Source organism: Girardinichthys multiradiatus, chromosome 9, assembly GCF_021462225.1.
Source record: "Girardinichthys multiradiatus isolate DD_20200921_A chromosome 9, DD_fGirMul_XY1, whole genome shotgun sequence".
NCBI classification, from domain to species: Eukaryota; Metazoa; Chordata; class Actinopteri; order Cyprinodontiformes; family Goodeidae; genus Girardinichthys; species Girardinichthys multiradiatus.
This window is the reverse complement of record NC_061802.1, coordinates 21,549,091-21,564,129: the sequence shown is the minus strand read 5'-3', so window position 1 is coordinate 21,564,129 and position 15,039 is coordinate 21,549,091. Positions and strand designations below refer to the sequence as shown.

The following is a 15,039-nucleotide window of genomic DNA, read 5'->3' as shown; positions in this document are numbered from 1 at the left end:
TGAATCATTTGTTTCTGTGTATTTAAGACCGATATCATTACAGGTGTATTATACAGTACATGTATACATACAGGACATATAAAAACAGGCTATGATTATCAAAGGATACAAAGAACAGCATATATAAAAGCTTATTAAATCATTCAAGTACCTCTAACTCCTTACTTCAGTCTTAACAATTTGAAATCATCTGTACAAAATGTACAAGAACTGTATCCCAAGTTGCACTAGACAGAGATTTGTCCTCTGTTCAGAAAATCTAAACAGAAAATGTCAAAGAGGGGAAACTCTTTATAATTAATATGTAAGCTTCTCATTTTCAACTGATTTCAGCGCAACATATTGGCTTTACAACCTAAATCTCTTTCTCAAACTGAATTGCCACATTTGGGAACTGCAGATGGTAGATAGCAGAAGGAATTCCAGCAAATTCCTGAAACATTTGATTTTATTCAACAAAAACACTTTAAGCTTGCTTCTCCTCCTCCTCTAGTGAAAAATGAAATGCAGTCATTAAACAGATCAAGAGTTTTCAGCTTCAACAGACTGGATATGATTGTCAGGATGCATCAGCTCCAACTCAGGTGAACACTGGCACACAGTGAACTGCTGTCGACATTTTTACTCTGATCGTCGGGCTAATTATCTTCTGCACGATGAGCAACAGAAGAGACATAGTGAAATGTATGAGGTGAAAAACCTAAAACTGAATGAAAGGTCAGTGCCCTCTGAGGTAACACAGCTACATGGCTGTGAAAAAGTATTTTCCCCTTTACTGATTTTTTATTCTGTTTTCGTTTTTCCAACGATGACCTATTAATTACAAGAAAAAGCTGTGCAACCCAACCTGGCTCTACGTGAATATATATTAAGTCATGACTGTGATTTAAATCAATTGTAAATAACCACAAAGTTCTGGTGCAATTTTACTAGACCCAGCACCTCCCTGACCCGTGGACACAGGAAATCACCTGAATAGAACCTGTCTGACATCATGAAGTAGAATAAAAGAGCAACACATCATGATGAGGACAGATGAGAAACAGTCAGTGACGTCTATCAGTATGGAAAGGATTAAGAAGCCATGTTAAACATTCCCAATGAGAGTCATTATCCACAAATAGAGAATAGGCTGGAATACCAAAATTAAACCAAAATCCAAGGAGTTACAACATCCAAAAACACTGTAGGCCTCTAGTGTCTCAGCTGGGGTCTGTGTTCATGATTCAACAATAAGATCGACACAAGAAGAACACAAAGGCCCGTCTCATGTTTGCCCAAAAACATCTTGATGGTCCTCAAAATGTCCACGGAAAAGTATTTTCTGCCAGTTTTAGGCTTTAGGGCGCTATAACATTTTGACATAGGGCCAAGTTGATCTGATTAGCTTTTTACCCTTTAAAGAAATCATTTGAAAACTGCATTTTGTATTTGCTCCTCTTGTCTGATCATTAAATTTGATGATTTTTGAGGTGAACCTTTCGGTGTGACAAAAAGCAACAGAAATGTGTAAGACAGGAGATTTTTACACTTTTTCAGAGCTGCGAGTAGCTTTGTCTGGTCTGTCTTTTTCATGGTGTCTCTCTGATGTGGAAGATGTTCACTTAACAGATGTTTTAGCATTAACTAAAAAACAAAAACACTTTTCAATAAACACCGTGTCTGGCTGAGTTTCACACAAGAAAAATGTTAAAATGACCAAGTAAAAAAAAAACAAAAAAACCCTGATGTTTTCCTGTTTCACAACATTTAGATCAGGAGTCTAAACGTAAAAGAAAAGCTATCCCCAAACCCTCCAATGATACAATCTGCAGGCACAAAAAACATCAATGTAAATCAATGTTTAAAATCACAAATGCAATATTAGCACGTTTGCTTCCAGTACATGGAGAGAACTGTGTAAATAAAAGTAAAAGCATGTACAGGACAACCCTTTCATGAAAAACATTTTCTATGACAAAAACAAGACTTTTTCTCAACAGTCAGAACTTCTCTTTACAGGTCGGATGAAGCGTGTTTCACACATCGGCATGGGAGAAACTTGCTCAAAGAAAGACGACTGCTCTACATTCAGAGTTCAGTTTTCATCTGACATCCTTTTAAACAGCTTTAACAATGTACCATTCGCATACTGCAAAAGGTCAAACTGAAAAGCGCGCCTGGGGTGAACAAAAAAAACCAAATAAATGAGTTTTTTTTTTTTTTTTTATTCAGTTGACCAAAGTGCTTCCAGATTCTTACAAATACTGCAAGTTGCATTAGACCTTTCTGAACGATCCTGCAAAGACAGCGGGCGTCACTCCGGGGCCTCCGTTTGTAAGAGGTGAAGGTCTGACCTGGGCTGCACCGGCGTTTCTGCAGCATCAGGGTCTCTGCTGGTCGTACTGCTGGTAACGGTTGAGCTTGTCGGGGTCGTTCGAGGCCATGTGGGTGAAATCCTGGAAGATGTCCTGGTAGGTTTCGTCCCCTGCAAAGAAAAGAAAAAACAAGTAGAGCAAACATAATGGGAAGATAAAAAGATATATGCAACTGTTTCTAATGTTCCTGCTATCCAGTGGTATCCAGATATTTTCCACAATCAACTGCAGGTTTCGCACAGAGCTTTTTCTTTCTTTGCATAAATGCTTCAATCTGTCTGACTAATTACAGCATTGTACCTCCACTGCAGTGAAGAGAAATAAAGTCTGACACGATTAATTTTATCATTGACCCCATCCAGGGTTCAGGCATAGTTTTCCAGACTCAGATTTCCAAAGCAGTTTAAATATAAAAAAAATATAAAAACGTCGCCATGAATTTATGGCAGACATTTATAAGGTGGTCAGGATGGATGGATGGAATATATTGATCTATGTATGGGCATTGGGACAAGGGATAAAGTCTGAAAATACTAATATTTTTAGACATTCATCCAGACCTAGAAAATCCCTAAATCTAATTCCAAACTTTTCCCAACTGTGTGGGAATTATGCTCCTCATGGAGCAGATCAACAGCAGGACAGGTCAGAGGTGAGAAGCTCATGCAGTGAAGGTTTCATCTGTATCAACAAGAACAGAGAAAGAAAAAGTTGCCCCTACCTGTTAAGAGTGTCGGCGTGGCTTGAGAAAATGAAACGGAACAACACAGAGGAGTAAAGAAGAACAGAACGTGTTTGAGAGGAGACAGCTAGGATCTGCTTTGGAAGACCAAATCCACTCAGGTGGAAAAAAGAAGCCCACAGACATTTGTTTTTCCTCAACAACTGTATTGTGGTTAAAGTGCAGGAGTTTATATACAGAAATACAGTTGTGCTGGCCTCAGTACCCCAAAGAAACAGAACAGGAGGAAGGCACAAACTCTGGGGTGGAGAGCGAGAAATGAAAAGCAAAAAACTGAAAGAGACCAAGATGATTATGTCAGGAAAATGTTTCTCAATCTGACTGAGCTTTGATTCTAACAAAAAAAGCTTTGCTTTAGGTTTCAAAAACAATTATTGTAGAACTGTGTGAGCAATTAAGCTGAAGCTGAACTATGTAAGAACATGGTGGGAGAATGGATCAATCACCCAGAATAATGAACCAGCTGGTTGGAGGCTCTGCAGGAGTTAAACAACAAACAAGTTCATCTTCCTGCGAAGCAAAACCCTCAGTGAGACAACATGCTCATTCTGAACACCCCCTACTGCTGTTAATTTATATGCTGCCCCTCTTTAGAAGAAAACGCTTTAACAAAACAGTGCAGTGCCTTGCTAAAGTATTCACACCCTTTGAATGTTATAACCGCAAACCTCAGGGTATTTTGTTGGGATTTTACAAGATAGACCAACACAGGGTAGAGCATAACAGTCAGCCAAGCAGTCAAAAGCCACTGGTAACTCTGGAGGAGCTGCAGAGATCCACGGATCAGATAACAATTTTGGTCAGATGAGACAAAAAATGAACTTTCGTGTCATACGTGTAAAATGACCGGCCAATGCAACAACAGAACGATTTAGATCAAAGCATATTCAGGTGTTGGAACGGTCTGGTCAAAGTCCAGACCTAAATCCAGTTGAAAATCTGTGGCGAGATGAATGTTCACAGACGGGATTCTATGCAATGTGTCTGAGGTTGAACTGTTTAGAAAAGAATAGGCAAAAACGTCAGTCATTAGATGTGTGAAGCAGGTAGAGACATACCCCAGAAGACTTGAAGCTGTGACTGCAGCGAAAAAAAAAACCAACATCTGTAAGCACTTTTCCTTCACATGTTTGCACTAGTTAGCGATGGTCTGTCAGATAAACTATATTAAGCTTTGCAATTATAACATAACAACACATGAAAAAGTAGAGGAATGGATGCTTTTTCATGACGCTGTATGTATCCTAGCAGTTCCAAATGTGAGAAAAAAAAGAAAACAGCTTTCAGGGTAAAAACAGCTCTTCAGAGCAGAAGCAGCATCTTTCTTTGTTTCTACTTTAAAAACAAATCACAATCAGTGACAGAGTAGCTCGCCCTTTCACTGACGTTTCCTTCACTTTAATCATCACTATGTACCAGCAGAGAGCGCTCCTTCCCTTCTCGTTAACCTAAAAGCGCCTTTAGGGAGGTTCTGATGCGGCGGGAAGAAAAGACATGAGATGAAACTGAGGTACATTTCAATCAACGAAACCAAACTGAGCAGCTAATCATCTCCCTCCACCGTCTTTCTGAAGATTCTTGATAGAAGCTGCTGTTCTTAAGCTCTCACGACTTGCATAAAGGGAATAAAGAACAAGAAGATGCTTTTAAAACGCTTAACACAGTTACATATTCATCTTTTTCTAGGCTATTGCACTTGACGATGCATCATCCTTAAAAGGGTTGTTTTTATTGGAAGAGACAAATCCACTGACATTCCGCACGATCGCTGCGACGCCACTAAAAGGCCTTTCGTCTTACAATTTTTGATTTCCTGTGAGTATACGCAACTAGCCAGGACACTGAGTCTTCAAAAATAACTAGCATTCAATCAAAGAAAAACAAACCAAAGGTGTGAATGCAGCATCCTCACGGCACTCATCCCCCTGCAGCTACAGTCACTCTCATCGTATTCTCTTAACCAAAAACTATAAACATGAATTATTTACAGTGAAAATAGCTCTAACATGCTTCCTAAAGGTACTTTATAAAACAAAATGGTTCTAAAATAGATTTGTTTTTATCCAGGCATGTAAAAACAGCAACACATAATTGAACCATGAAAACAAATACACAGGCCTAGATTGTAGTTAAGACATTACATTAAAACCAGACAGTCACAAGAAAGAAGGTACAGTAGTTGCATATAACCAACAACTGGAATGTGCATAATTTCTAAAAATGGATGTTTATAGTTTACAGACACACGGCATGCTACCCTACACCAGGTTGCATTCAAAGGTCTTGAATATTGCTAGATCTTGTGATGAAGCCCGAGTGTCATTAGGTTCTGCAGGCAGTTTTCAATAAATATCTTCATTCTCTGACAGTGGCTGTAAATTATAGGAGCACCTCTAAAACAGAGGACACCATGGCGTCTTAGACAAGAACAGAGATTCAAAAAGTGACATTTTGATTCAGTTTTGTGCGATCCCACATGGTAACAGTCGCATGAAGGAAAAGTTGCTCGGTTCTGGAAGCAAAACTCTTGCTTAGAGTTCAGATTTGATGGCTTTACGCTGTCACGCTAGCCCCTGCCTAACACCTGATGGTAACTGACAACATGGTGCAGCAGCTGGTCCAGCTCCTAGTAGGGGATGCAGGAGCTCAGCTAACAGAGCTGGGCTAAGTTAACTCTGACTGCCTTTCTTTTAGAGTTCCTTATAAAATGTGTCAAAGCCCAGAGACTCGGTTATTTTTAGTTGTGCTCTGCTGTTTTAACTGAACCCAACTCTAAAGCCTGAGCTTTTACACCTCTAATCAGATTCATCAAGCTGCAGGCTAATGAACTCCCGCATGCACTTCCTGTACTGCATCTCGGTGGGGCTGTTGGAGTTATATTGACCTGACGGGTTGTAGGGCCCCTCCGCCTCCCGCATCTCTTCGTTCATCTTGGCCAACCTCAACCTGATGAAGGAAAGCAAGAAGTCACAAACAGACCAGGAAATATCAAACTTATGAAAGGTTTAACAGTATTTTTATAGTTAAGTGGTTCACCTCGAACACTGCAATGTCACTACAACTCGGTGCTTTGCAAATGTATTCATTACTTTAAATCGTATCTGACAGGCCAGCTGTAACTGTAAACTGAAAGGACAATAATCCATGGTTTTCAACTGTTTTTACAAATAAAAACTCAAAAGTGATGTATTTATATTCAGCCTCCTGAGTCAATAATTTGTAGAACCAACATTTGCTCCAGCTCCCAGACTTTTTGGGTATCCCTCCATCAGTTTTGCACATCTAGAGGCTGAAATTCTTACCCATATGCAAAATGGCTCAGGTACAGCCCAATATTATGGAGTGTGTCTGTGAACATCAGTTTTCAAGTTTTGCCACACATTCTCAGTGGGATTTAGATCTGGACTTTGACTGGGCTATTCTAACACATGAGCGTGCTTTAAGTTAAACCATTGCACTGCAGCTCGGACTGTATGTTCAAGGTTGTTAACTTGCTGGAAAGTCTTCTGCAGCATTCTTCCCATCAACTCTTACCAGCTTCCTACTGTCAGACTCTCCCACCTGAGCTTTAGATCTATGCAGCACCTCCAGAGCTACCAAGGCTCCCCTTGCCTGGCCAAAAGGTTCAGGTGGATAGCCATGTGGATACTATACTTCATGTGCTCCATGAGATATTCAGAGCTTGGAAAATTGTTTTATGACCTTATTCTGTTGGACTCTTTTTACTGATTAGGCGACTGCTGAAGGCGGTTGGTTGCGCTGTATTTTATTTCGGGGTATCAGAAGAAGGGGTGTTGAGACAAACGTACTGCACACTTTAGAGATTTTTATTTTTCTAATAATCTGCAAACCATGCATCATTGTCCCATCACTTCACACAGCCCTGCTCTGTACTGCCCTATCATGTAAAAGCACGATCCATTAGGTTTCTGATTGTAATGTGACAAAAAGGTTTAAGAGGTATGAATACTTGTCAAGGCAATGAACAAGAAAAACTGAAATCTTAAAAGTAAATGCATACAATGACTAAATATGTTATTTAAACTTGTGGGCCACTAAGGTTTCTTAATTCAGTACTTCTGGTTTTCAGAATCGCTGCATATTTATTATTTACAGTCAGATGATGAAGTTCCTTCTGGTTAAATTATGGTAATTTGTGTCAAAAATATGTTACGGATTAGTTACTGCATTAAAATTGAACTGAGAGAAATAACCAAGTAATTTAAAGTAATAAGTCATTAAAATTAAATAAAACATACACAAGAATTTTGTTTGTCCGATTGTATATTTTTATGTATAAGATTATTATTATTAGCGGCAGTAGTAGTAGTAGGAAAAGCATTTAAATGCAGCTTATCATCATAATTGTACAGAGCTTCTGAGTAATCAGGTTAACTCAGTCTGTTTTAAAGAAATAAAACTCACAATGTGACAATATCTGCGTTTGCTGCCTCCACCGCTATGCTCAGAGGCGTCTTCTCGTCGATGTCGGCAGCGTTTTGATTTGCTCCTCTTTTCAAGAACAAACAGACTTGACTGTAAGAGAGAAGTTTGTTATATTTAGTGTTTTTTAGACATGATAGTGGCAGACTGGGGTGGTACTAAGGGGAAGTGTGTAAACAGACCCCGTGTGTCCCAGCATGGTGGCGTGGTGCAGGGGTCCTCGGCCCTGAGCGTCCTGCTGGTTCACATTCGCCGAGTTTTGGAGCAGAAACTCGCAGGTGACCAGCGAGCCCTGGGAAGTATACAACTAGTTTACTGTACATGTGAGTCCAAACAAACTGCTGACAGTACTCCAGAACATTGTTGTACGGATATGTGCTGGATTCATTGCATTTTCAACAAATTAATCACATCTGATGAATAAATCCAGTAAAATATGTATTAAAACTGACAGGACTTCTTATTTTCACACTGACCCCGTGCACCGCCATGATAAGCGGCGTCCTCTTGTCCTCCTCCGTGTTGACCCAGTTGACCTCAGCGCCGTGGGCCACCGCCTCGGCCATGTCCGGCAGGCTGCGGGTGAAAGACGCCCAGTAGAGCTGCAGACCCGGACTGTACTCCTTTGGCTCGTAGAAAACCACCTCCTTACAAGGCGACGCAGCCGGGAGAGTGGCGGGCATGGGTGGAGACTCTGCAGCTTCTGGAAGTTGGAAGGAAAGATTTATCTCGTGTGTAACTATCACATTTACTATTACTACATTTGGTTTCTGTTTGAATTTTATTTTTTGGTTACACTATAATGATTCATTTCAAACAAACACGAGTAAACGCAAAAATAAGTTTTTAAACAATGATTTCATTTATTAAGAAAAAAAAGTTACCCAAATCTACCCGGCCCTATGTTAAAAAGTAATTACCATGACTTGTTAAAATTATGAATTACCTGTGATGAAACGCAAAAGCTGAGCTCAATTTCAACAGTGACACAAATGCCTGATAACTGTCAGACCTGTAAAATTAAGACATTACTTAAAAAGAACCTGTCTCACAGCACGAAGTAGGCAAACATATGTCAAAACGCTACACATCAGGCCATGATTTAAAGAACTTCAGGTACAATAAAAAACAGCTATTGGATTAGAGAGGATGATGAAGTCATTTTTGAGGCTCATTTTTAACCTCTGTAAAGAACTCCGTGTTCCAGCTGTCTATATGAAAAGCGCTCCATAAATAAAGATTGATTGATTGATTGATTTGGGGCTCCTGCGAACCACAGTGACAGCTTTGTCTATAAATGGGGTGGTGAACCCTCCCAGGAGTAGCCGGCCTTCCAAAATTGACTTAAAGGGGCAATTAACAACTCCCCGTGGTGGTCAAAAAAAGAACCCAAAACAACTTCAAAAACAACTGCAAGCCTCGCGTACCTCAATTAAGGTCAAAGTTCAACAATAAGTAAGAGACTGAAATATGAGGCATTCATAAGAGAGTTCCAAGGTGAAAACACACACAGAAAACAAATGTCTATCTGATGAGATAAAATCAAAACTTTTGGATGGTGTGACCATTTCATCTCAGGTGAAACCAACACAGCCTTTCAGAAAAACAACATTTTCCCTGAGAGTCAAACATGGTGGTGGCAGTGTGATGGTTTGGGGCTGCTCCGCTGCTGCAGGACCTGTACGACTTGTCGTAATTGATGAAACCAATTCTGCCCTCTAGCAGAAAATCCTGAGGGAGAACGCCTGCTCCTGGGTCCCACAGCAGGACAATGATCTAACGTATACCAGCAGATTCACCTCTGAATCGCTCAAAACAACCAAATGAAGGTATTGGAGTGGCCTAGTCCAAGTCCGGACTTGTGAAGATGTGGAATGACCTTAAACGGGCCATTCATGCTTGAAACCCCTCCAATGTGCCTGAATTAAAAGAGGAGTGGCCCCCAGAGATATTGAAGACTCATATCGCAAATGTTTGATGGCACTTATTGCTGCAAAATGTGGCATTTCATTTTTATAGTTATTTTATTGGTTTACTGTACAGGGCTTTATGACAGTTTTGTCTGTGAAAAGCACTTAATAAACTTTACTTGCTGACTTACTCACCACTAGTTATTAGGTTTAGGGGCTAATTACTTTTTCACACAGGGCCTGCTTGGTTTGGAAATCGTTTCGCCCTCATAACAGTGGTCATCATTTAAAAACTCTATTCTGTATTTACTCAGGTTATCTTTGATATAATAATTAGTTTGAAGATCTGAAAATATAAGTGTGGCAAAAAAAGAAGATATACAGAAGCAAGGCAAACACAGCAGCAGATTCTTGTCTTATAATTTGAACAATGAAATCTTTTAGCTTCATTCTATAGTTCAACATTTAGCCAAACTTTGAATTTCTGAACACAGATTTTTACTTTAATTCAGGAATTGAAGAACACAAAACCGATAGCTGAGGTGTGTCTCACCTGCATCTGTCAGGCTGTTACTGGAAGCAGCGGTGGCCAGCATCTCCCTGCTCCCATCGGCACTGTTCTGAATGCCGCTGTCCGCACTTTTCACTGTAAAACAAACAGTCTGATTCACAACATGTGGAGCAACATGAAACAGTTGTTGCCAAAGAATATAAAATAAAAGAAACACCTTCCATCTTATCGTTTTTGACTCCAAATGTTCCCGAATAAAAGTTTTTTTTAATAATGCATGTTTTTAATGCACTTTTCTGAAGATGCATTGTCTTTTGGGAAGGTTATGGAAGTTTCTGCATTCTGATTAGGAAGTTGCACCTAATATTTTTTTTGGCAACAACTAAATGATGGTAAATGCAAAACAGAGCCCTCAATGACAGATTCCCTCCATCACCTTAAGAGCCTGGTCCCTAAATACCAAACAAATGAAAGAAAAGCAAAACAATGACACAGATAAATGTGGAAATACCAGTTTGAGTGAGAGAAAAACTGCCCTCCTCCTTAATAAACACAGTAACATGTCAACTTCTGCAAAGCTTACAGGACAGCATGACGCTGGATGAGAAAAGAAGGAAAGAGTGGAGAAAGGGCCGCTACACCCAAAACTGAAATTCAAATGAACAACAGAGGAGAGGGTGGAAAGCAAGCCAAAAACTCAGCTTTCATTACTTACTGCTCCTGAGCTTGGAGGAGGTGTCAAAGTAGGAGAAGAGCGAGTCAAGCTCATCAGGACAGAAGAGAGAGTCGCGGCGGGCCTCTACGCCGCGGGCAGCAGCTACGCAAGGGATGATGGGAGGTGCGGTTAAAGTGGCAAGGTAGGGTTGGAGAGTTTGAGGTCGAAAATATAAAGGAGGTTAGACCATAAGCACAGAACAGCCAGGGGGGAGGAATGGAGAGTGTAAAAGTAAAAGGAATGAGAGAGGAGAGAAAGAAGAAAGCAAGGTAGGGGGGCAGATGGTTAGACTACAGGCCCAGCTAACACTGGAAGAGACAGAAAGCAATGCGAAGCACAGAGGCTGCAGACATACGCTGCTCACAGAGAACATATGTTATGCCGATGGGTGGAGTACAAACACCACGCAGCTGTCAGTCAACATGTTGTGTTTCTGTTTTTCAGTCTGGAGAAGAAAACCCTCTACAATCTAAATCCAGTGAAACATTTTATAACCAGGTAAACCAGAAAAGACGTTTTCATGTTATAGCTTCAAGCGTAGGGTGATTGCTCCAAAACTGGTAGTCATGGTGACTTTAAAATGTTTGTTTTGTCCTTAGAAATTGTGTCAGACAAACAACTACATGGTGTGTTTATTTCTACCAGGCTCCTCTTACCTGACTGTCCTGTGACACGAGAGCCCGGCCGAAGTTTGGGTGTGGAAGGAGGCGGTTTTGGCGGCAGATGGTCTGAGCTGCTGCTCAGCCTCTTCTCCTGTTTGCTCAGGGAAACCACTTTGTTTCGAAGCTCCTCGTCCGACGGCCGGCGCACGAAACGCCGATCCACGTATTTGGCTTTGATGTACGCCTCCACCTCGTGTCTGTCGGCAGAAACGTTGGGTTCATTAATGCAAAGAAAGACCAAGCCAAACGTCAATTTACATAAAGAGTCTGAGAAATGTATTTTAACAAAATTTAAGGCACTGCATGGATGCATTCATATGTTATCGTGTTAAAAGCACAAACTTGTGACCTATACCGTATTCAGATATACAGGGCATAAAAGTATGAATTTTTCACATTTTAACTACAAACTTTATTGTATTTTATTGGGATTTGTATTGGGACAGACCATGTTTCTGCCAGGTTGGCTTATCTAGAGACTGCATTTTTTACCCAGTCCTCTTCGTAAAACAGCTCAAGTTCATTAGATTAGATAGAGCTCCCCTGTGAACATTGGTTTCTTGCCACAGATTCTCAGTTGTAGGACTTTGACTAGGCCATTCTAACAGATGAATATGCTTTGATCTTAGGGTTTAGGGTTGTTGGTGAACCTCCATCCCCAGTCTCAAGTCTTTTGGAGCCTCAGGTTTTCTTACAGGGTTGTCCTGTATTTATCTCCATCCATCTTCCCATCAATGCTGAGCAGCTTCCCTGTCCCTGCTGAAGAACGCAGCATAATGCTGCCACCACCCTGTTTTACTGTGAGGATGTTGTGTTCAGGATGATGAGCAGTGTTAGATTTTCTCCGCACTTCCAAGTTTTTCGGTAAAAGAAAACACGTTTTATACCTGGGGTCTCCTGGCTGTGGTTTCTTGGCTCCTAGTTCTTCTCGTCGAGCTTCATATATCTGGTTGATCACCTTGTTTCCCAGTTCACACATCAACTGTGGAATTTATGAAAGAAAATAATTACTGAACCTACTATGAACCAGAATTAAAATATGGTTTGCAGCAGGGGTAAGACCTGAGGTATCTCAACCTGAACAATGAAACTGACTTACTTTAAGCAGTTCTGGCTCCCATGAATCCAAAGTCAAAGACCGAACCTTGGAGAAATGCACACCCAGACTCCTGCAAGGGGAACAAGCAAAACATGATAACTTTTAAATGCTTTTGTTATAGCAGAGTAAATGAAATAAACACTCAAAGACAAAGTGCTCTTGAGGAACGTACTTTATTCCAAAATAATGGGTCTATATCTTTAAACCAATGACATTTTCCAGTTTCCATTACAGGTACATTTGCTTTCATGAAGCAAATAAACATAATTTTGCATCCCTCTTATTTCACCGGCGCTAAAACCAAAGTGTCACTACAATATTTAAGCTGCCTTATTACTCACAGTTATTTAAATACATTTAGACTGTCTACTAAAACATTCAATTTAATTTATTTCAAATGAAAAGAATCATACAGAATCACTTCCTCTTTCAAGTTTGTGTAGTAGAGAATATTCTATAAATACAGCCTGTGTGAAAGAGTCAAAACCACGTTAGATTATTGCTTTTTAATGTAGAGTGTGGAAACAAGCCTAGTCACTTTTTATTAAGCTTTAATTACCATTAGCCTGGAGAGTAATTAAAGGTTGTCACAACATCCCACACACACTGAGCGTTTATGTAACAGCAAGTTTACATTTCACAAACCCCCCCAAAGCCTTTCACGCCGTAACAGGAAATATTTTCCCAAACTAACAAAAGCAAACAATTTTTTTATTATTCCTGGTTTTCACAGAGCTGGAGTGAACTCCACATGAACTGTGCTTATATAAAAGCTCAGAAAGATAAAAAGATTTTTCCCCCAAGTGTTCAGGGTTAGGGTTTTTTATCATCTTGTATGAAAACCTGTTTTCAGTATTTATATGCATTGACAGATTTTCTTTTAAAGTTTGCACATTTATATTCATTCATAATATTTCCTGCTAGTTTGCTATGTTAGTGTCGGGTTTCAGTGTCTGATTCAGAAGGAAGGGAGCAGCTTGTGGGGAGCAGACTGTGTTTCTACCTGTGGATGCCAGAACACTGTATACACAGAGTGATGCCCAGGTTGATGCTGGCCCAGCGGGGATCTGCCTGCCCACAATCACAGCAGCAGGCGTTGCCAGGAATGGCCAGGACCTTCTGCAGGGCGCTCTCTCCCTTCAGCGACCTCTCTTTAGGTTCCCCTCCAGAGTCCAGACTCCCTGTTGACGTGGATGACTTCCTGTCCAGCTTCTGGCATTAGAATGAATGGAAATGCTCAGTGTTCGGAAAAGACTACTCAGGAGGTGCACACTTGTCCTCTCACACACATATCTAAAATTAAATCCTGTTTGATTGTACTGTTAAAAGATTTAATATCTGATCTGTCTGCCAGCGCAGTGGCTGATCATTTCTTATACTTCAAAAGATTCATGCCCTCATTGTCAGTGGGTTTTGTTTTGTTTTTACCTCGCCGTTATCTCCCTTGTCGCGGAAGGCGGTGGCGATACTGTTCTGGACGGCTTTGATCCAAGCCTGCCGCAGCTTCTCTGAGTCTGCCTGCATCATGCAGCTCCTTCAGAGGAAAAAAAGCATCAGGCAGCAGCTGTCAGCTATGAGGGAATGTGTTTGTGTGCATTAAATGATAAACATGCAGCTCCTCCATGTCCCAGTCTTTCATTTCCATATTTATTTCTTAGACATCTAAGTTTTGACTATTAGAAATGTCCGTGTTATCCAGACTTACTTTGTGGGTGAAACTACTTCAAAACAAAAGCGCCGCTCTATGTCCTCGCAGTGTTTGACTGTACATAGCCTCAGGTCTTCTACCACCACTGTCGGGTTGTCCTGGGGGGACAGCAGAAGCTCGTTAGTAAAACCAAATACCACACACTCCTCTAACACACATACATATAGTAACAAAAGTATTGCTCAACACTTTTATAAAGTTAAGGTAAACGTTTGACTTTTTATTTCCAAGAACCTTTGCTTTTATCTGGACTTTGCTTGTAGGTGCTTCCAATATGGATGCAAAACCATGTTGCTTATGTAAATTATATCCTCTGACGATGAGAGGGTCACTCCTCCTATGACAGGAGGTTTGCTGCTTTGGAAATATTAAAAAGTGGTGAACCTGATTACCACGGTTAGAAATTTCCTCCAGAGGCAGCACTATTCAGATGGACCCTAAACTATAGGTGGAGTTTTGTGAACATTTTCACTGGTTGAATATTTTCAGCATTTTGCTTCAGTCCTTTCTTAGTTTAAACTAATCTACAGTTATGTTTTATTATGTTAACTTTAATCATACTACAGGATGAATTTGTTTTGTAAAAACAAAATTTAAACTCAGTCAATGATGTTCAATCTCATGGTGTTTTCCAGTGTTTACATTCAAATACATTAATACACCTACCTAACCTTAGTCCAAATAAAATGAATGAAGTTTGGACCATTCGAGGTAGCAATGTTAGAATATTTTGAACCCTTTATACGTTTATACGTTTTTTGAACATCAACATTACAACCTCCAGGATTGCGCATCATCAACAGATTTTAAATGTGAAAGGAGACATGCTGCAGAGTGCGATTAGTGTTACTTTATGACATTCTTTTCAGGACTTCAATTATAAAAAATATTG

General features: G+C 40.2%; 1 protein-coding gene across 4 annotated transcripts in view; it reads right to left on the bottom strand.

Moving 5' to 3' along the window:
• Positions 1-15,039, bottom strand: part of LOC124873543 (arf-GAP with coiled-coil, ANK repeat and PH domain-containing protein 2-like) — a 67,916-nt gene continuing 52,877 nt past the window's right edge. For 3 of the 4 annotated variants that reach the window (XM_047374253.1, XM_047374254.1, XM_047374256.1), the window contains 13 exons: positions 14,145-14,245; positions 13,868-13,973; positions 13,443-13,651; positions 12,440-12,509; positions 12,228-12,322; positions 11,335-11,537; positions 10,679-10,780; positions 10,006-10,098; positions 8,019-8,245; positions 7,725-7,834; positions 7,525-7,635; positions 5,984-6,045; positions 1-2,467 (listed from right to left, as the gene is read on the bottom strand). In XM_047374253.1, the coding sequence (XP_047230209.1) occupies positions 2,364-2,467; positions 5,984-6,045; positions 7,525-7,635; positions 7,725-7,834; positions 8,019-8,245; positions 10,006-10,098; positions 10,679-10,780; positions 11,335-11,537; positions 12,228-12,322; positions 12,440-12,509; positions 13,443-13,651; positions 13,868-13,973; positions 14,145-14,245 (1,593 nt within the window). In that variant the 3' untranslated portion in view covers positions 1-2,363. The remainder of the gene's footprint in view (positions 2,468-5,983; positions 6,046-7,524; positions 7,636-7,724; positions 7,835-8,018; positions 8,246-10,005; positions 10,099-10,678; positions 10,781-11,334; positions 11,538-12,227; positions 12,323-12,439; positions 12,510-13,442; positions 13,652-13,867; positions 13,974-14,144; positions 14,246-15,039) is intronic. The other variant, XM_047374257.1, reaches the window with a different exon arrangement.